This window comes from Arthrobotrys flagrans, assembly GCF_004000055.1.
Source record: "Arthrobotrys flagrans strain CBS H-5679 chromosome Unknown unitig_9, whole genome shotgun sequence".
In the NCBI taxonomy this organism is placed as follows: Eukaryota; Fungi; Ascomycota; class Orbiliomycetes; order Orbiliales; family Orbiliaceae; genus Arthrobotrys; species Arthrobotrys flagrans.
Genome location: NW_027137551.1, coordinates 3,391,011 through 3,412,451, shown reverse-complemented (window position 1 = coordinate 3,412,451; position 21,441 = coordinate 3,391,011). Strand labels below are relative to the sequence as shown.

The 21,441-nt window shown below is 47.5% G+C and overlaps 6 protein-coding genes across 7 annotated transcripts; 3 read left to right on the top strand and 3 right to left on the bottom strand.

Moving 5' to 3' along the window:
* Positions 1-28: 28 nt before the first annotated feature.
* Positions 29-2,429, top strand: DFL_006358 (uncharacterized protein; the record flags this gene model as incomplete). Its single annotated transcript, XM_067635765.1, has 9 exons — positions 29-68; positions 161-633; positions 714-756; positions 827-927; positions 997-1,143; positions 1,207-1,897; positions 1,961-2,078; positions 2,142-2,257; positions 2,326-2,429. 9 exons carry the CDS (start codon positions 29-31, stop codon positions 2,427-2,429), a joined length of 1,833 nt encoding a protein of 610 aa, XP_067490162.1.
* Positions 2,430-2,942: 513 nt separating this feature from the next.
* Positions 2,943-4,142, top strand: DFL_006357 (uncharacterized protein; the record flags this gene model as incomplete). The annotated part of the gene is made up of 6 exons (XM_067635764.1): positions 2,943-2,970; positions 3,023-3,242; positions 3,305-3,360; positions 3,428-3,624; positions 3,733-3,831; positions 3,954-4,142. 6 exons carry the CDS (start codon positions 2,943-2,945, stop codon positions 4,140-4,142), a joined length of 789 nt encoding a protein of 262 aa, XP_067490161.1.
* An 889-nt stretch (positions 4,143-5,031) lies between these two features.
* DFL_006356 (uncharacterized protein) lies at positions 5,032-7,172 on the bottom strand (the record flags this gene model as incomplete). The annotated part of the gene is made up of 3 exons (XM_067635763.1): positions 5,032-6,191; positions 6,268-6,466; positions 6,540-7,172. The coding sequence occupies 3 exons, from the start codon at positions 7,170-7,172 to the stop codon at positions 5,032-5,034; spliced, it is 1,992 nt and encodes a 663-aa protein (XP_067490160.1).
* A 1,337-nt stretch (positions 7,173-8,509) lies between these two features.
* On the bottom strand, positions 8,510-11,641 carry DFL_006355 (Phosphatidylinositol 3-kinase; the record flags this gene model as incomplete). The annotated part of the gene is made up of 10 exons (XM_067635762.1): positions 8,510-9,354; positions 9,413-9,641; positions 9,704-9,934; positions 9,989-10,744; positions 10,806-10,926; positions 10,995-11,138; positions 11,196-11,297; positions 11,369-11,455; positions 11,522-11,577; positions 11,639-11,641. The coding sequence occupies 10 exons, from the start codon at positions 11,639-11,641 to the stop codon at positions 8,510-8,512; spliced, it is 2,574 nt and encodes an 857-aa protein (XP_067490159.1).
* Positions 11,642-11,949: 308 nt separating this feature from the next.
* DFL_006354 (uncharacterized protein) lies at positions 11,950-12,954 on the bottom strand (the record flags this gene model as incomplete). 2 transcript variants are annotated; one of them, XM_067635760.1, is made up of 1 exon in its annotated part: positions 11,950-12,954. In XM_067635760.1, one exon carries the CDS (start codon positions 12,952-12,954, stop codon positions 11,950-11,952), a length of 1,005 nt encoding a protein of 334 aa, XP_067490157.1. The 2 variants fall into 2 exon arrangements, with proteins under 2 accessions (XP_067490157.1, XP_067490158.1); XM_067635761.1 differs by having other exon boundaries at positions 11,950-12,471.
* A 3,005-nt stretch (positions 12,955-15,959) lies between these two features.
* Positions 15,960-21,425, top strand: DFL_006353 (uncharacterized protein; the record flags this gene model as incomplete). The annotated part of the gene is made up of 3 exons (XM_067635759.1): positions 15,960-16,343; positions 16,473-21,186; positions 21,253-21,425. 3 exons carry the CDS (start codon positions 15,960-15,962, stop codon positions 21,423-21,425), a joined length of 5,271 nt encoding a protein of 1,756 aa, XP_067490156.1.
* Positions 21,426-21,441: the final 16 nt, after the last annotated feature.

Here is a 21,441-nt window from a genome sequence, read left to right as displayed (position 1 = left end):
ACAACATATCCGCTAGCCCACGTCCAGGATGGATACATTCGGTGGGAACCAGTCCGATGACGGGAAAGGTACCCAATCGCCCTTTTTCTCTCTACCCAAAAATCCCACCTTGTCTAAGTATCGACCCCGAACTCACACGAATACAATGAGCTTTCCCCAGGTTCCGGCCCATCCTCCCCCGAAAACGATGTCGAAGACACAATGATGGAGGACGACGTCGAAAACGACGACGGCAGCGAAAACGAAGACAAAGAATCCGACGGCGAGAACGAAGACGACGACGAAGACAACGACGATAACGAAAACGCCGACGATGCCGACGACGCCAATAACCAAGATGAAGCCACACAGCAATTACAACGTGAACGCGAAACATCTTCCGATGCAGATTTAAGGTGGAAACCGCGGATAAGACCGGGCGCCGAGATTGCTACTAGCTACGATATTATTCCATATGTTGCCGCTCCGATGAGTACGAGCATACATGCCTTCTGCGCGACACCGTGTATGAAGTTGGTGTTCACTGGTGGGCAGGATGGGTATATAAGAAAATTCGATTGGTTTGCGAGTATAAATGGGAAGGTTCCGTTGACGGTTGCGCAAAAACACCCGTTCGTGGATTCTGTTACGAGGGTACGGTTGCGGTAACGTTGGTTTGAAGGTATGGGAAATGGAAATAAGAGTAGGCTGATGATTTTTGAGGTGTGGAATAGGCAGGGGTATTATTGTCATATTGGGAGAATGAAGAGGTTCCGGGTATGCTACACTTTGGAGAGAAGTTGTGTTTTCGTCAAAAGGGCCCGCGGCGCTGACAGGTGAATCTAAGATAAAAACAGTCTATTCGTTGAAAGCGACGACATCAAAATATCGCCGGTCTATTCGTTAGCGACACAAAGTCAGGCTTTATGGCTGTTATCCGGTCTTGAGGTGAGTGAGGGAAAGATGTGCGTTAGCCCAAACGTGGCAGGATATTTTTACCAACCATATCATTCACAGAATGGGAATATAAATCTCCAATCCGTGCGGCACGACGAAGGCAAAGTTGTGACGGTGCTACGGAAGCACAAATCCACCGTATCAGTCCTCGCCCTTGGCGCGGATGAAAAGTCGGTACTATCGGGGAGCTGGGACAAGGATCTTTATGTATGAGTAGCCGGCTTGAGCCTCCAACATCTTCAAAGTCACAAAAACTAACAAAATCCAAAGGAATGGGACCTCAACAAAGGAGAGGTAGTACGGACCTATGGCCCTCAAGCCGGTCAAATATCTGCGATCCAATGGCGACCGCAATCTATAATTCCTATCCCTGTTGAACGACAACCAATAATGAACGGCATAACTTCCTCAGCACTGTCCAAACTCTCAAATGGTTTAACAAACGGCGCAAAATCGCCGAAACGAGAGGCCGACGCCGACGCCGACGCCCCGGGCTCTCCAGCTTCCTCGGGAGGTTTTGATTCCCTATTTGGTGGCGACGATGTTGATGCAGACGATTTATTCGGGGAAGAACTCTCGAATACTCGGACGGCAAAGAATTCAACATTGGCAATAACAGACGGCGACGATGACGTTCTAATGGGTGATTCCCAACCCGCGGAGCAACAACTAATAAACGAAAATGCCAGTGTAGTCGCCGCAGCAGAAGCTTCAGCAGGGAACCAGTCATCAGAAACAATAGGCGACACCAACATTGATATTCCCGACACGAGAGAATCCCAAGGTCCCGAAAACCCAAGGTCACCGGTCAATTTGAATGATCTCGATGCGAATGGTAGCCCAGATGTATCATCCAATATCTTCTTAGCCGCTTCTATCGATGGTATTGTCAGAATATATGATCGCAGACAAGAAGCCCCTATTACGAGATTACTGCCTGGGAAAGGTATTCCGCCTTGGAGTACGTCTGCTTGTTGGAGTGTTGATGGGAACCATGTATATGTTGGGCGGAGAAACGGGACAGTGGAGGAATATAGCATTCACAAGGATTTCCAGAATTCAGTTAGGACGCTGAGGTTCCCGGGAGGTAGTGGAGCTGTCAGCTATGTAACGCCGATGGTGAATGGAAGGCATCTGGTGTGGTATGTTTACAAGTTTCCAGTTCTCGTTTCACGGCGGACGTATTTTGCTGACTATACAATTAGTGCATCGTTCGATAACTTGAGAATATACGATTTGAAGGATGACGAAGCGACAAGACATTCTCGAGTACCTTTCCTAATTGTCCCTGGGCATCATGGCGGAGTCCTAAGTTCAGTTTGTAAGTTTGGTGTAGCACGATGCTTCTCTCTACGAACGGATAGCTCGCTGACCGCAACTTTATTGTAGACGTTGACCCGACGAGTACTTATCTGCTAACAATGGCAGGAAATAGGGGTTGGGAGGGTACATCGACGGAAGTCATGTTGGGTTATGAGATCGTTCCTATGTAGATACTTGAATAAGTAGCTATGCGTGTTCGATCAATTGGGGGGATCAATATTAATCGGTCGAAGATCCAGATCTAATCCATCATCCAAGATACCCATCATGCCACTTCGTCATTGGACGGTTCTATCTCATCATTAGACCCATGGATAGGATCGTTGGCATCTTCGCCTCGTGTCTTTTAGCTATATAGATTCTTGTTCATGTGGTGATATATTCTATCCGCGCAGTACGAAACCAGATCTCCTAATTAAGTGCCATGGTTTGGTACGAGTCTTCTACGAATCAACCACCAAGGAAACTCTGATCCAAACTTATTATCTCCTGCTACACTTCGCATCACATCACAAGAAATACATCTCAAACCCAACAGCCGACACCTTCCTTTATCGTACCGAGGCCATCTCGTATTCCAATTAACACGGCTTACGTTGCACTTTTGACCTTCCAATTCCCAACACTCTCAGCACCAAGCATAACCAATACTCGAACGTGTCGACGTGTCGAATCTCTAAAACATGTCTACCTCTACCGACACCAGAGAACGTAAAAAAACCCTACCCCCACGTCTTAGATCTCGACTATTTCCGCTTCAAAGACCTTCACAATCGCGAGCTCTCACTTCGTTCCGCCTCTTTCGAATTCCGTGATCTCCCAAATTGGACGGAAAAGCTCAAAGACCGTTCATTTGTGGTCAATTGGTTACGTCAAAGACAACAAGCTGATTTTGAACAACATGATGATGTTAATGATCCTTATTTGAAACCATTAGTATGGGGACGGGATGATGTTACTATGTGGTTTAATGAGTTGGCGGGGTATGAACATTACGTTAGGAAGTTGCAGAAGATGGGGTTAAAGATTGAGCCTGATGCTGAAGCTGTGTGGAGGGGGGTGGGTTTGTTGATGAGGGAGTTGGGAAGAGATCGATTGATGGTAAGTAATTGAAATTACCATCCTAAAAATGCATTCGATAAAATGTTTTACGCTAACTAGAGAATAGGCGCAGCTATACTAGAAAGTGTCCCCGAAGACCAAAAACCCTGGCCGCCATCCCAGAATTCAGATAAGATGGTTTTGGACCTCCTCGGCCCCTCAGCGTGGCCCATAACCTACAGACAAACAACCACCGTCAACGGCTTCACAATCCAAACCACTGCCGGTTACCATCAGGATTTAAAGTCTCAAAAGATGGAAAAAGTACCAAGATCGCTTCATACATCAATAACCTAGCATCACCACGAGAAGAAGCTATTTTTTGCCAATCCTTGAAAATATCTTCATAGCATTTGTTTAACTATGCCCTAGCAGAAACAGAACGACAATTATGGACTAATCGACAAGTCAAAGCCCGGCTACACCAAAATGCTAATATTCCATTACCGCGACCCATGTCAACTTCACAACGTAAGTCCGAGTTCCCTCCTCGCATTACTCTCTTCCCTTACATGCCATACCTCTGAATGCCACCATACCCCCACCGATCCCATCTTGACACATACAAAGTCCACAACTAACCCAACCTCAAGCTGCCCACAACCAAACAAATCCACCCCCAACAGCCACACACCTTCGAAGACAAACTGCGCAACAGCAAACTCGGAACCCTCCCCGAAGAAGTCTTTTCCCAGATCTTCGAATACCTTTCAATCTCCACAATCCCGTTTGGTGAAGCAAAGGAACACCTAAACGCAATGAATGAGTGGAAAGAATCATGAGTTCATGATGGTGATGGGTATTATTCTGAGTATGAGAGAGATCATTATTATAGTGTGGATCCGAATGGGTACGATGTTGCTTATAGAAGTGAGGAAGAAGGGGATTAGAAGGGGGTAGGGAGGAATATTGATTCGTAGGGATTTGTAAGACTACATTGCATGGAGAATAAGTTAAAAAAACAAATAGATTTACGCACCGTTAGAGTTGCTTGGATGCTTCCGAAGAGAAATAGGATAATCTTACCGTTATTCCTGCATACCTACCTAATATTAATAGAAAGATTCAATTCTTCAACTGTGACCCCATGAGTGTTTCCGAGATCGATATAACCGTGAATGCCAGGTGCATGTTGTGTCGCTGTAAGATTCGGATTTCGCTAAACCCTCTACTTCTCGTATACCCTGCTACATCTCGACTTCGAATTCCGTAAAAATTGGTACTAGTCTCGAATCCGACTGCTTGGTTAAGTATAAACTGGTTCCTAAGTTTGCAAGTTTGATCGAGCGAGATATCCCTTTATAATTACGAGGTACACATCGATATCGAACTACTTCGAACATTCATTGCCATCTATATACCATATTAAAAGAACAACATATCCGCTTCCGTCAAGTAAAACGAACAAACGAATGAAAAGAATGGTAAAAACAGACGCCCCAATGAAGTTAATAATACAAAATATGCAATCTAGTTAGTAAATTTATAAACTCCATGCATCACTAATTTTTGTTTCGATCGCTCCGGTTAAGCATCCTTTTCGCAGCCTGTCAAAAGACCCCATGGCCATTAGGCCTATCAACCAAACCCCCAAAACCAAGATTAAAAATGAATGCTAAAGAAAAAACCCGTTAAATAACCTTCCCTCAACCTTCAAACCCCAATTCAGTCTTAATAACTATGATGCTCGGGCCTCATGCTAATCCTCTCCCTCCTCCTTCTCCTCTTCTTCTCAACCAACTCCTCCCCTTCCCCCAACACAGTAGTAGAAACCGCACTACTCGCCTTCCCAGCCGCGACCTGCACACCACCTGGTCCGAACACCACTCTTTTATTTTTAGGAACGCCACTATCACTTCCCCCGCTACTAACGCTCGTCAAGGATGCCACGCTCGGAGACCTCCGTAACCGTGTTCGTCCGCTCAACCAAGCCGGCCACATCGGTACCGACGCCAGCGACGAGGAATAACTTGATGGCGCCGTGGACGTAGATTTATCCGAAGCCGGAGCAGGCGGCGGTGTAGTAGTGGTGACAATAACGTCCACAGACTCAATAGCCTTCTCTTCATCTTCCTTCTTCTCTTCCTTCTCCCTTTCATTCTTTTCGTCTTCACTATACCCTGGCGGCTCACCACCAACAACTATAGCGGGCACCTCCCCATCTTTCTCAACCACCGCCTCATCCCTTCCATCACCATACCTCTCCAACGCCTCCAAAACCTCCGGAATAACAAGTTTATCGTTCTCCTCCCCCCACAAGAAATCCAAATGTTCGTAGTGTTTAATCTCCTTCGCCACAGTATGCGCCGGTAACTCCTTCAACATAACTTCGATATCCACCAAGCTATCGCTTCCACCGTAAACGAGCACCACAGGCGCACTAATATTCTTTGTCGGAAACTTCGCAGGTTTGTAATAGCTCCTTCCATAACCCCAACCAACGGGACTTTGTACATCATCATCGTACATTTGAAACTTCTTATTTCTGATGATTTGGAACCAATGGACCAATGCCTTGACGCTAGTAAAACTGTAGAGATGTGCGTAACTTGCTAGTTTTTGTTGAAGACTCATGTTTTTACCGGACCAATTGAAGAGGAATTGTAGTGATTTATCGATAGCTGTGACGAAGATTGGTGGATAGAGGATACTCTGCCAGAACATTGTTGAGGGGAGAAGGGAACGTCGGCCGAAGAAGAGGAAGATTACGTCGGGGGAGGTTTTGATCAGGGCGTCGACGATACTGTTGTATAAACCGGCGGGTGACATGGCGGGTGCGAGGGCGACGAATACATCGATGATTTCGTTAAGAGAAGGATGGATGCTCAATGCTATACCATTGATCAAACCCGTTAGCTCTGCCACATTTTCATAACTTCGGATAATGTATAACCGTAGATAACATACCAGCAAAAGCCTGCGCCGTGCCCTGACTGAACCCCACATAAGATATCGACTTGGCCTTCGTCGACAACAAAATATAAGAAATCGAATCCGGAATATCATGCATAGCAAATTCATCAATGCTAAAGTTCCAAAACGACGTATCCTGGGAATTCGTATAAATGCACTTCTTAGAGTATTTATTTCCTCGATTGTTGCCCAGCTATATATACCCGCCGAAACAGTCAGCAGCAGTCCCTTTAAAGCAGCGTAATAATATAATGAAGAGAACCTACCCAGACATCGTACCCCTGTTCCGCAAGCACAAAGGGTAAACACTTCTCCGGCTGGATATTACACACCCATACCTCACTATTCATCATCAACCCATGATGTAAATAAACCACTCCCTTCTTCTCCTTTCCCTTTTCACCCCTCTTAGGCTTCGGCTCATCCTTAGCCCTCGGAATACGATGTAATCCCAACAAATACCCATCTTTAGTCTGTACAATATGTTCTTCCGCTTCATACCCCCAAATCTCACACATTTCCACAAATCCATCTGCATCTCTAATCTTCTTAACAACTTCTGACGACGACTTCTTATCGATTTTCGATTCTTTCGTAGAAGGTAGGAGTTTGAATAACGCTCTAGATCGGGAGTATAAGAAGTTTATGATCGGAGCCGGCAATGTGAGTGTGATAATTCTTGCCAGGAATTCAAGCGTGACCAGGAAGAAAGATAATATCAAAGCGACGTATTCTCGAAAGTAAAGCCTTCCCACAAGCGGTACTCGAGCCATAGCTGATTCGAGATCGCCAGAGGTCGGCGAAGCGTATGAGGAGGAGAACGAGTAGTTTCGTTTCAGGCCTGGGTGGAAAGGTGCTTGGGAGATGAAGGTCGGGGAGTAAACTGGCGGGGAGAACATGATACTCGGTTAGCAATAGCCATGTGGGAAATCGGTTCGATGAGGTGCTTGGGTCTTAGCCTCCGTAAGGCGAAGGAAAGATGAGGTAGTGTAACGACGGCTTGGGGAGATGGTGCATAAGACGAACGGAAGGAAGGGTATGGAATGAGGGAGAGGGAGGTCATATGGGCCGTGGGAAGGGGAAGCTATATAGAATATGGAAGATAGGAGAGCTAAACTATGGGGGATGGAGATACATGGTAGCATGGGGCCGTGGGAGTTTTTCTGTGGTGTAGCTATGGGTGCAGGGTGCGTGTGTAGGTTGTGGGTAGCTGTAACTCACCCTAGCAATCGTTCACATTGGCCCACTTACAGTAACTAGATCCAGGCTAGCAGAAGTCTCGAAGAAACAAGAAAGCTTGAAATGCCTGGGGTAGTTGAATGACTATAAGTACCCGAGTATGTATGTACAAAACCCGAGTGTGTGCTGAGTAGACTAGTTTTTTTCCTTCTGTTTTATGCAGGTGAATCTTCGAAACGAGGTGAGAGCAGTCTGCTGGCTGGGGATAAATGATGAGGACGGCGGTAGAAGGTGGTCGACTAGACAGAAACAGGAATGAGGTCAAGTGGAGAGCTGCATGCTAGTTGTTCCATAGTAGTAATAGCGAAGTACCGTATTTACAGACTACTCGATCGATATAGCGGAGTACATGTCTGAGAGCGGCGATGAGGAGTATCTGGCATGTGAATATGCAGCCTTCATGTCGGGAATGAAGATCGAGAGATAGGGAGAACAAGTGCGGTTTTAAGTAAAGTAGCGTCTTAGCCTTGGGGGGGACTTGTTTGTTATATGTGGTGACTGAGAGAGCAAGTACTTCGAAGTTGGTAATGACAATATTGTCTAACAGGATCAGGGCGGCAACTGGAGTTCGGAAATGATCGAATCAGGACGTCCGGGGTCAGACGCCCTCGCATTCCGGCGCCGGAACAGCGAAGCACACTGGCAGGGATTCTGGCCAGGCCAAGCTGCCGGCCGAATGATGCTAACGGAACCACGACAGTTGACAGAAAGCAGCTGCATCAATCATTCGACACGGTCGAATCGAGGGAATTTGCAATCGGCGGAGCATTCGACGTCAATGAGGAGTCGAGGAGGAGAAGTCGACTTGTCCGTATGTACTATATGCAACGGCTGGGCTGTAACGTTTAGTAATATGCAGCAACAGTGACACAAAAACGAACCACCGAAAACACCAACGGACAAAGAAAAGAAACGCCTTGTAGAAGATATCACAGTTAAGAAAAATATATATGAAATAAAACAAAATGAACCCCCAAAAGAATAAAGAGAAAAAAGATCATGACTTCCAGTACTGCGTAATATTATGCATCCGATCAATAACAATCGGAAACAACGCATTCAAACTATCCCCAATCAGCACTTCAAACCGTCCCAGCGCCTCTTCCTCTCCACTCTCCAACCAGAACTTCTCCTGTATCTTCAGCACCGCCGTATCAGGCTCCCTTTCCACATCCGGAATCCCAGCATCAATCATCAAAGTCCACAGGTTCAATATCAAACTCGCATTCTTCCTCAGAATAGAAAACGCCGTATAACAATACCCCTTGAACTGCTTAAACAGCACACTATCACTCCCTCCCATCCCGTCAACCATCTCCTTGCACAACTTCATCTGCGGTGCAAAGATCTTGGGATCGTGACCCAATATAAATCCAAAATCAGCATGGAAGAAAAATCCATCAGGCGTAACCAACAAGTTATCTAGATGTCTATCCCCAACTCCCAAAATATAAGTAATAACGCAGTAACCCGCACAACTTTTCACGTAGTTGTCCAAAACTTCAGCCTTAACGCCTTCCCTAGTGCTCCCATCCGGATAATGATGCTTCAAGAACTCCAGAATCGTTTTATATTCGCGCACAATCGTAGCAATCGGCTTGCTTGCCACGAATTGTATCATCCCGCTTGTCGGGCTCGAGGCAAGAATCTTATACGGTGACAGTTTCAGATCCAAGTTCTCCTTTCGTAGCAATTGGTCCATCAGCGTGAATGTCTGTATTACCAACTGATCTTGTCGTAAATCGTCCCCGTTCTTGAACAACATGGGGTATTTCCCACCATCTGCCGTTTTAAACGTCATCATCAATGGCGATAGCGTCGATTTGAATACATTCGATTCACCTAATCACCCATGTCAGTCTTCTCCATGCTACCAAATTCCGAGAATCAGGAGCCATACTAGGTATCATCCCCACCGCAATAACACTGGGATCCAACGGCAGCGGCAGAGGCTCAAAATTCAACAACCCGTGCGCCGGATCCGCAATATAATTTTTCAAATGCTCAATCTTCTTCTCCCTCTTCGCCTTCATATCTCTAATCTCAATTGCAAGTGAATTGAACGTCTTATTGAGCGTCGCCTGCCGGGCCAGCATGCTCCGTTTTGGTCGATCGGGAGCTTCTGGGGTCTGTATAACCCATTTGTCAGCATGAATTATCCCGTGGAAAGAAAGACAAAAAGTATACTCACAGCCTCCAGCTGGTGCATAAATTCAAACACCACCCGCTCGTACAGCTTCTTATGCCGTTTAAACTCCATCTCCACAGCCAAATACCAGTATAGCAGCGAACCCAACGTCTCATTCTCTGACGCCCTTGTGACCAAGAACTGCGCCAAACTAGACTCCGAATTATAATCTCCAGTCTGCTGTCTCTCAAACTTGAGAGCTTGGACCAGCTGCAGTAGGTATAAAACGAGTTCCTATCGCAAAGTCAGTAAACATCCTACACACCTACACCGATGAAGTTCACATACGTTATCATCCGCCTTCTTCAGACGAGCAACGGCATAAGTCCTGACGGCCGGATTCGTAAACGCCGGCCCAAGAAGCTCTAACGCATCGTCCACATCAACTTCCGCCCACTTCGGTAGCAACTCCAACACCCCCTTCACCTCTCTCGCATCCGCCCACACCACCGACTTCAAAAACTTCGTAAGCGCCCTCTTATCCCTCGTAAGATAATACCTGAACTTCCAAATCAAATTCTTCTCGTCAGGATTCAACTCATGCGTCGGTGGATACTTCAATATATCATTAAGTTGATCTCTAATCCGTGCATTCGGCTTCAAGTCCCTATCACTAGGACCGTTCCGTTGACTTCGGACTAAGTTCATATGTTTCTGTTCCGCGGGATTATCCCTTTCCCTTGCGGCTTCCGGGTCATAAACCCGTATCATACCCCCATCCACGGGAGCTGGAATCGGTTCTCCGGGAATACTACCCCCCACGATTCCCGACCGTGTAGTAGAAGGTGCATGCCCGGTGCTTGCCGCCGGTGTGGCCATTCCATTTTCCTTCTCTGCTTCCGCTGCTTCCGCTAAAGCCGCTAGTGTGGGGTATTCGAAGTCGCAGAATACAACTGGGAAGTCGAACCGCGGGAAGTCGATGTAAAGGAAATGATCGTGCGTGCGTTTGATGGATTTCTTTTGGATCTGTTCGATCTGGCGGAAGGCGAGGTTGTCGAGCCAATCTACCCGGGGGATTTCGCCGGATTCATGTTTTTTGATTTGCTGTGGACATATCCGTGAGCACCCGCTATTGTAATACTTGGAAAGGATCTAGGGAAAATACCTTCTCCAGCCGATCCATCTCATCGTTGCTCTCCACCGTACTATCCGTCGCCGTCTCAGTCCGCCCATCGGCCTCCACATCCAACCATATTTTTAACTTCTGTCGGCCTTTCTTGAGCGTCCTACCATATATATATCCATTATCAGCCGTAACCACTCCTAACTCTCCTGTAGAAGCCACACAACCCACCCATCAGCATCAAACAACCGTACCGTCGTCCCTCCATACGGCACCTCTTTATCCGGTCCTCCAAGATCCCATATCGTGATCGCTAGCTGCGCCGACCTTGGTATATCGCAGTATCGAACTGGTAGGGTAAGCCATTCCTTCCATCTGCATTCATGTCATTTTAGCAAACTGTCGGCCGATCCACCGGTTTATTGAACATACGCTCTGGCTGTCTTAAACGATTTATATGCCGTTTGTACCGGAACCCCGAGGGGTTTGTTATCGCCGTAGACTTGGACTGCGATGTATAGGTCTGATACTGGACTATTTGTAGCTTCTCCGTCAGAACGGGCTAGGATTTCGGAGCTGTAGGGATTTGGTGGTAACGGGTTTACCTTAGATTTGATCCGACGAACTTTAGCTCGGGGTTCTTGAGAAGCTGGGAGTAAGGTACTAAAGGTTTCTGGCCTTCGAGGTTTTGTCTATTCGTGAAAGGTGGGTAGTCATTAGTCCCAGCTTTTGACATACGATAGGAAGGTATAACGTACATCCGGACCGAAACGTTTAGCTTTAGCTGGTTCGAAGTTGCGAATGTAAACGGTTCCTAGTATTAGACCCCATTAGTACCTTTGTACTTTGGAAGTTATAGGTTAGAAGGATCGTACCATGTGGAGCTTTTGGTTGGTGGACGAGATGTGGGTGGCTTGTTGGTGGGATGGTCTGTTGGAGCTTGCGATTTCGCGACGGACTGCTTTTTGGTTGATAACGCAGGAACAGGTCCGGAATAAGTGCTTGGCTCACATGGCTTATATCGACACACAGCTTCCATAGGCACCCCGTGATATATATGGATATCTGCTAGATCCGTTTCAAAAGGACAGCTGGAAATGATATTGGTATTCTACATTACGCTAAAAGCTGCAGTAAAAGTACATGTACATAGATTAGACAGAGGTAGTCTTCGGTGGAGTATATGTTACTCTTCAATCGTAATCCCCGAGGCTCCAGCCTGTTCACCTTCCTCACCCTCCTCCTTCTTTGCCTCCTCCCTCTCCCTTTTCTTATCCAACTTTTTCTGTAAATTTTTCGCCGTATTAAATATTCCATTCGTACCAGCTCCACAGATCGCACAGCTCGGTGTCTTTCTATACCTCATCAAAGCACACTTCTCACAAAAGTAATGCCCACACTTCGTCACGATCGGCACCTTATAATCTCCCTTACAAATCACACATTTAAACGGAATATTCGCCAGCTCCTTATCATCATCCTCTTCATCATCTTTAGAAGCATCTTTCCCGCCCTGCTTCTTCTTCGAAGAAACTTCCCAATCCCGATCGAGTTGCCAGCCTTGTTTGTAGTCTTCCCGGGCGTGTAGGAATTTACAGGTATCACCGAACCCGCAGAAACCGGTTTGTTTGTAGTCTTTACAAACGTCCGGTGCGAAATCTACCGTTACGACTTGACGGATGTTTGTAGGGGCCTTTACGGGGCCCATTTTGCCTTTGTTTTGGATCGAGTCTGGGTTTTTCTTTATGAAGGATTTGTAAGCTGATGGACCGCGGTATACACCGTCGTCTGCAGGTTCTTCGGAGCCCTGTGATGGTTGGGGTTTTGATTTTCGAATGAGATATTCTTCTTCATTTTCATTATGCCAGTTTGAACGCTTTGTTGCATCGTCGGATTTGGAGATTGAGGTGGAACGGTCGGCTGTGTATGTTGGACCGTTTAGAGATGCTGTTGTGTCGGTGGTAGTGAGTTTTGTGGATGAAGATGATACGACGTGTTTGGTTTTCCGCCGTTTCGTGGGGAGTTTTGCACCGGTTTCGTCGGTGGAGGAGTAGTCGGAGTCGGAGTCTGAGGAGGGCTTTGGGGGAGGAGTTGGTGGGCGTTTACGGTGGTTGGAACGGTTGCCTTTACGGCGGAAAAAGGTGACTGGAGGGTCGATGGGTGCTGTTGTGTCGGGGGGAACGTCTGCCATTGTGGATGTTTGTGGTATCTATAGCAAGTGTAGATGTGATTACGATGATGAAGGCGAGTAATTGAGGTTGGTCTTATATCGGACGATGGCGATGGGATGGAGAGAGATGGTGGTGATGTGATGAAGTCGTGGTGAAGTCGAGAATGATTATATCATTGATTTATAAGCCACACTTCACGAAGTGTGGCTAGTGTATTATATGGCGCATATGGCGAGTGTGTGTGTGTGGCTGATATAATCATATCACCAACGTCGACGTCTTATCAATCAAACAAAAACAACCCCGTCATTTTCTAAAAAATTACCCGAATCACTTCTCACTTTTCACGCACTCACGCACTCACGCAATCACAAGCAAATGATCACAGTCGCGCCTTGCAGACGCTCGTCGACATCTGTACCGATTCCTGATGTTATGTACGATACCCCACAGTGCATGGTGGGCCCAGCCAATCCGACCAGCTGGCGATGCAGCCACGGACCAGCCAACCCTGGTCAGACACGACCTAGCATTCGCTGTCAGGCTCGATCTGTTTTTTTTTTTTTCGTAAACAAATCAGAATTCAAGCATCGGGTTCTGCGTCTGGGTTCTCAGGGAAAAAAAACCGTCTACTTGGAACCGAAATTGGACCCAGGAGCTACCTAAGGAATCTCCGGTTGTTCTGGAAGGTGGGAAAGGCTAGCGTGATCAAGCAACCATGTTGGGGAAATTTTTTCCCTTCCTTCTGTTCTCAACCAAGGAGAGAAGAAAGAGTTCTCTTTGGTACGGAATGGAATAGTGGGGAGCTTTGCCAGCCGTGGAAGGAAAAGACTACGGCGGATGTTTTCAAATGGAGGCGAACGGGGCCAGCTTTTGGGCGGATGTTTCAGTGTTCATGAGGTGTCCATGTGCGTAGCTTCTACAGCAGCACCGGCTGATTCACTACACCAGACTCACCTTCCGCCTTCCCCCCCTTCATAACAAGGCAGCTAGGAGGAAAATACTGTGACCTGTCCTCCATCCTTTAGGCACAAAATTTATTTATATTTGTGCTTGTATGTATGAGGATGAGGTACATGTCTGCACACGTTGGACAGGTGATATATATGATTCCGTGCATTCCAGTTGAATAACGGTGACACAAAGATGGGGAGATATAACCTCTGGATTTGATATCGGATTCGGATTCAGGGCGACCCTAAGCCAATTTGTTTACATCCACAAAGACGGTTTAGTGTCGACCTCGACCCGTGTTTAGCAAAACAATTGGATTACGACCCGTCGAGCGACGGAAGAGCCTGTTGGCGGAAGCTGTCCATGTGCATGGTTTTATGTAGGTATATGCATGCATGCAGCCATTAATACCATCCATCCCGTAGCTTAAGACTAGCAACTAGTTCTTGTTGGAGCAAGTTTCTAGTGCAAGTGCAGCAGTTTATATTGGATCAAATGTAAACAGATTCTCCTTACATGTACAGTTCTTATACATAACATTAATGTTATCGACCTGCCCGTTCGTCCATTCTCCTTTCCTTTCCTCTTTTTTCTTCTCCATCATCGCCATCCGGACCGGCCGCCGACTTGTATTGCCAATTCCAATTTGTTAAGTTCCTACGCACGTATAGTACAGTACAGTATCGTACTTATATATATGTCAAATGACAACGGTAACGTCAATGACAGCGTGGTAACGTTAACATTCCGCGATTCGATCGCTCGCCTTAGCTGGCGTTCTATCCTTCCCGAAGAAACCAATCAGAGAAGCGTAAGTTTGAGAGAAATTAAATTGCAGCCTTTCGAAATTCGAAATTCTCCTGCTCGCTTCCCCAACCATCGGCCACTATTACTTCACCATTTCGAGACAAGACAGGACAAGACAATCCCGGAGAGAAGGTGCCGAAAGAGAGATAGTCCAAAAGCCTCAAATCGGGACCCCCTTTCTTGGACAGGACAGACAAAACGTTCTGCTTCTCTCCCGCATTTGTCTCGATTTTATTTTTATTTTATTTTATTTTACATCCCTCCCTCTTCTTTCTTCCCCCCCCCCTCCCCGCACTGTCCAATTCCCCACCGAGAGAAAAAAAAGCGAAGTGAGAGAGTGAGAGAGTGAATTGAAAGAGTGAGAGAGTGAAAGAGAGAGTCTATGTGAACACGAGCGCAATAGCTGGAATCTTCGTATATTCCTCAAGTCGATTATCAGTTATTCCTTGGATCGCATTCATTCTCCCAATTCTTTTTATTCTTCTTTCTTTCTCATCTTCTATTTTTTCCTCGTCTTCTCTTTATCCGCTCTTTTATTTCTTTTGTACTATCTTTTTATTATTATTTCTTCTTGTAGTATATTAATATTTCTTGTTAACTTCTTATTCTCAAATTCACGTCGCTCCTTTGTATCAGTCACTACACTCATTTTATAACTTCAAAGTCCGTGCTTCTTACTTACAAGATATCTCGAAACCGACTAGTCAAAAGGCAGCCTCTCGAAATCCCGTCCTTTACCTTAATTACGACTTCGAGCTTCGAATATTCAATTCAGCACGCGACTTCTCTTTTTCCAACTCCATTCCTTCTTATTCTATTCCTCTGCATCGTTTGCCCGACCTGCCGCAAAATCAAAGCGCTAAAAGGCTATCGCCAGCTTTGAAATTAATGATCGCCTTCTATTCTATTTATTCTACTTCTTCAGTCTTTTTACGACCAGAAAAAAAAAGCCGACTCGAATTACTCGTTTTGCGCGTTTCCAGTTAAATCGATTTAGTTACCCTGGATCTGCTTGTCTGTTCAGTTTCTGCTTCAACGCGGCTGCCCCCTTCGACAGCCTTTTAGACGACCTTAATCTTAATCTCTTCTCCTCCGCCACTCATCCCAGGAATTCCATCGCGAACGACTTCATCTCCACATACCCGTTTACCCACTCCATCCCTCATCCCTCTCTTCCCCATCTAACCGATTCTAAAGAGTTCGTAATACCAACATCTAGAAAGAGAAGAAGAAGCCGAGGGAAAAGACGGTTAAGCCGATCAAAATGGATTCTTACGACGACCCCTTCACGACCCCGCGCCGTCCGCCTCCAAACTCAACCTCCGAAACCCCTCTAACCCGTTCCCAAGCCTCCCGTACGATCGCAAACCAAATCGAAGATACCACCAAACATCTCGAACTAGTCGGCGATGTCGGCGAGAAACTACGCGCTACAAAACAACGGCTAATGGACCGTCTTCGGGAAGTCGAAAATTCAAAGGGTGACGAACTCTCCCCGGATCTTAGACAGCAGTTGGAGGATTTACAACGTGAGTACGATGACGTCGGTAAGGAGAGTGCTAGAGCCTTCTCCGCTAGCGCTTCAAAGTCCGCGTACTTGGCCAGTGCGTATGATTCTACGCCGTCGAAAGATCCGAACCATCTAGGGGTATGTTGTACATATATGAATTCCTGAAAATCAAGCCTTAAACTCGCGGCTATCTTGTGCTTATCCACGTTTTTGGCGCTTATCAAAAGTCTATTCTCTAACACGTTTTTTTATTTATTTAAACTATAGGTCCCAGATTCGCCATCATTCAGCATATCCAACTCTCCAAGCGGCGGCAAAACTCCTTCCTCCAGAAAACAACGGAACCAACCAAACCGCCTCCAGGACATCCAATTCGCGACCGACATAGGCCACAACCTCATCGTCACCGTCCGCCAGCTCCAAAATCTCCTCAATGAACGCGATGAAAAGATCAAGATCATCGAGAACGAGAAATCCAAGCTCGAATTCACAACCGAGCAACAGGAAAGCAGGCTAAAGGTCCTCGATGAATCCGAACAGCGGTACAAGGAGGAAAACTGGAATTTGGAACTAAGCCTACAAGATCTACGTGCCGCTGCCAGTGCCTCCAAAGATGCAGAGACAAAGTTGTCAAACCAAATCAACGCCATCACAGCCGAAAAGGAATCACTGGTAAAGGAAATGTACGAAATCAAGCAGGCTCATGCAAAGGAAGTCGAGGCTGCGAATTCCAGCCATAAGGCCACGGAGACTGAACTTGCAAGCATGAAGCGCACGACCACGATCGCCAATATGGAACGAGATGCCTTGAAACGTAAAATCGAGGAACTTTCTTCAGAACTCGAAGAGAGCCAAAAGGACCGTGCCAGACTCCGTCACGAAGAATATCAAAGCGAGAACGCCTCAGTTGTCAGCTCTCAAGATGTTAAAGAAGACGAAGACAGCCCAGATAACTCTCCTCCTCCATCTCCAAACAAGGCTACCCCTCGCCATGCCATGCTCGAATCCGAAACCCTCAAGAGCAGTCTCCACCACGCTCACCGCATGATCACATCTCTCAAGTCCACCATCCACCGTGAAAAGACAGAAAAGTCCGAACTCCGCCGAATGCTTCAAGATGCCCGTGATGATCTTGAACAAGCCCGTCTTGAGCGCGCCAGCAACACCAGCGGCAGCACCCGTCGCAAGAAGACTGACGACGGAAAAACCAAGAAGCCGCTGCGACCGCCAATCAAGATGGGTGACAACCGCAAGACTCGAACTGATGTTACCATGATTGTGGATGACGATTGGGAAGACCAAATCTCGGTCGTTGCGCCAGAGGATAGCGATAGATTCGACACCGCTGCCGAAACATCCTTCGAGACTGCCAACGAAGCCGATGCCACCGACGCCTTCCAAACCGGTGCGGAAAGCATGGCCGAGTCCACCGGTGAAGAAACCGAAACCGACACTCCCTTTGCAACTCCCGGACCAAACGGCGACTTCCTCAAGCCAATTACTAAGCCTAACTTTGGTTCCAGACCCGGCAGCGATCGTGGTTCTCAACGGGGTAGCAACCGTGGCAGCGTACGCAGCAGAATCGAAGTTCCAATCCAGAGCGATGAGAGCGATGAAGATGCATTCGGCACCGTCAGGGGCATGTCTCAACCTCAGAAGCTTAAGTTGCGGATCGGCAGAGGCAGCAGACGAGGTATCGCTGACGGTAGCGTCTTCATGAATCACAGAGGCTCGATTGGTAGCGTGGAAAGCACACCACCTTCGGCCATTCTACCGAATAACCGTTCGTTGTTCACAGAACTTGGTGGCGGGCCGGGTACCTCGAGCGTTGAGGGTACTCCGCAGAGCGCTGTTACAAGAGCCAGCAGGAGCTTGTTCGCAGAGCTTGGTGATATGAGCCCTGGAAACAGTGATGACGAGCTTGTGGAGCCGCAGTCTGCTACTCTTGAGCCAACTAAACGGGATCCAGTGGTCTACACTGAGAGTGGAATGATGACTGAGCCCATGGAGGAGAAGATTAAGGAGGTTGAGAAGATCGTGACCGTTACCGTACCAGTTCCAGTCGAAAAGATCGTGGAGGTGCCAGTCGAGAAGATCGTGGAGGTTCCAGTTGAAAGGATTGTGGAGAGGATTGTTGAAGTTCCAGTTGAGAAGATTGTCGAAGTACCGGTAGAAAAGATTGTTGAAGTTCCGGTAGAGAAGATTGTGGAGGTAATTGTAGAGAAGAAGGTTGAGGTGCCAGTTGAAGTCATCGTCGAAAAGCCAATCGAGGTCTTTGTCGAACGACCTGTAGACAGGATCATTGAGGTCATTGTTGAAAAGCCGGTTGAGGTCGAGAAGATCGTGACGGTGACTGTCCCAGTGGAAAAGATTGTGGAGGTTGAAAAGATCGTGGAGGTACCTGTTGAAAAGATTGTGGAGAAGGAGGTACCCGTCGACCGTATCGTCGAGACCGTTATCACCAAGGAAGTCCCTGTTGAAATCTTTATTGAAAAGATTGTCGAGAAGGAAGTCCCCGTTGAGAGAATCGTCGAAGTCCCCGTTGAGAAGATTGTCGAAAAGGAAGTTCTGGTTGAGAAACTGGTTGAAGTTCCTGTCGAACGGGAGGTTGAGAAGATTGTCGAGAGGGAGGTCGAGAAAATCGTCGAGGTACCGGTTGAAAAGATCGTGGAAGTTGAGAAGATTGTGGAGAAGATCGTGGAGACCAAGGTCGAGGTACCAGTTCAAGTCTTTGTCGAGAAGATCGTCGAGAAGGAAGTCCCAGTCGATAGAATCGTTGATAGGGAAGTTCCTGTTGAGAGGATCGTCGAGAAGAGAGTTGAGGTCCCCATCGAGGTCATCGTCGAGAAGATTGTCGAGAAGGAGGTGCCCGTGGAGGTCACAGTTGAGAAGATCGTTGAGAGAGAGGTACCAATCGAAAAAATCGTCGAAGTTGAGAAGATTGTCGAAAAAATCGTCGAAGTACCTTTTGAAGTTGAGAAGATTGTGGAGAAGGAAGTCCCAGTCGAGAAGATCGTTGAAGTCGAGAAAATCGTTGAGAAGATCGTCGAGAAAGAGGTTCCTGTTGAAAAGATCGTGGAACGGGTCGTCGAAGTTCCCGTCGAAATCGAAAAGAGAATCGAAATCCCAACGATCATTGAGAAGAGGGTTGAGGTTCCAGTTGAGGTTGAAAAAATTGTCGAGATCGAAAAGATCGTCGAAGTTCCAGTCGAACGCATTGTCGAAGTTGAAAAGATCGTCGAGATCGAAAAGATCGTCGAAGTTCCAGTCGAACGCATTGTCGAAGTTGAAAAGATCGTCGAGATCGAAAAGATCGTCGAAGTTCCAGTCGAACGCATTGTCGAAGTTGAAAAGATCGTCGAAGTTCCAGTCGAACGCATTGTCGAAGTTGAAAAGATCGTCGAGGTTCCAGTCGAACGCATTGTCGAAGTTGAGAAAATCGTGGAGCGCATCGTCGAAGTCGAAAGACCACAAACCCAATCCAGAGACCAAGCTGTGGCCGGCATCACCGGTGGCGTCGCAGGTCTTGGACTCGGTGCTGCCGCCGCTCGCAAAGTACCACAAATTGCTACCGACGAGACAGCAACTGCTAGCCCGACAAACGGTCAACCGAACGGCAAGATCCCTCTCCGCGAAATCTCCGACAATCGGGGTACTGGATTGGAACCTTTGTCTGAGAACCTCGGCGAGGAGAACCAAGCCAAGGGCAAGCGTGTTACACTCGACCCTTACCGACCTACCAGCGCTGGCAGTGTTCGATCCCGTGGCGTTTCCATCGATGGTGGTCTTGCAGCCGCTGCGGCCATCCGTAGACCCGGCAGCTCGACTAGCATCAGGACTCTCCAGAACGCTCCCCCACTTCCCTTTAACGCTGACGAAAAGATCGCAGCCCACAGGAGCAGCAGCGCAATGGGTCCCCCAATGGCTCCGGCCTCCGCATCTCGCAACAGCATCAGATATATGGCGCCAACCCTTAGCCCAGTTTCTACTCGTGCTGGTGATATTAATGTTACTCCCAAGCCGAGACAGATGTCTGGTCGCTCCATGGACTTTAACCGCAGCAATGTCTCTTCACCGGTTCCAACTAGACGATCTAGCGTCTCTTCATTCGCTTCGGATCTCGACGAACGTTTCCAGATGCAACGAAATCCACTGCCAGGCATAGGACGCGCTGGTGACCAAACCAACGATCCTCGCTTGATTCAGGCCATTACACAGACGATGATCGGCGAATACATGTGGAAGTACACTCGAAACGTTGGCCGAACTAGTCTTTCGAACAACCGTCACAGACGCTTCTTCTGGGTCCACCCGTATACCAAGACTCTATACTGGAGCGACCACGACCCATCTACCTCCAACACTCAAGCTAATGCCAAGAGTGTCAGTATCGAGGGTCTCAAGGTCGTCACAGATGATAACCCTTCCCCACCTGGGCTCCATAGGAAAAGCTTGATAGTATTGGCTCCTGGAGGAAAGATGATCAAGTTCACTGCTCCCACCGGGCAGCGACACGAGACTTGGTTAAACGCATTGTCTTATCTGATGGAGAAGAGCATGCAGGCTATCGATAATGAAGAGGCCGACGAAGCTGCTACCTCCATGACGAATGAAGACACACGGGAATTCGACCCAATGTACTCTACCACCAATGTTCGCCAGGCCCCCTCGCTATCTTCCTACAACAGTAGAAACACAGCATCTGTTACGCCCACGAAGCAGCTCATGGCAAAGAGACATGTATCGCAGGCTTCGCAACAGACCGTTCATACTCAAGGATCGATGTCGAGACTTAGTAATATTTTCCGCTCCGCCGCGCCCTTTGGTAGCCTTCGAGGTAGCCGAAGTGCCAGCCGTGCGACCTTCCACTCGATCTATGATGCCAGTGAGGTAAACGATAGCGCAGAGGACCTGCGACAGGAGTACGAGAGGCAAGATCGTGAGAGGGAGAGGTTGGAAAATGTCAGAGAGTGCTGTGATGGTAAGCATCGTCTTCCTACTATGTAAGTAAGTGGAGATGGCAGATGTTAATGGATGATGATCATAGGTGCCCACGACGTCGGTTCTCTGCCTAGAAGGATGCACGGCCGTCGTAGCAGCCAAAGTCAGCGACATTCTCACCACCACCACAATCACAACCATGCCTCACCGACCTCTCAAACTCAACCATCCTCACCTGAGATCCCTCGTGCAAATGTTGCCACCGTTTCTTCGTCATAAAACTTTCCTTTCAACT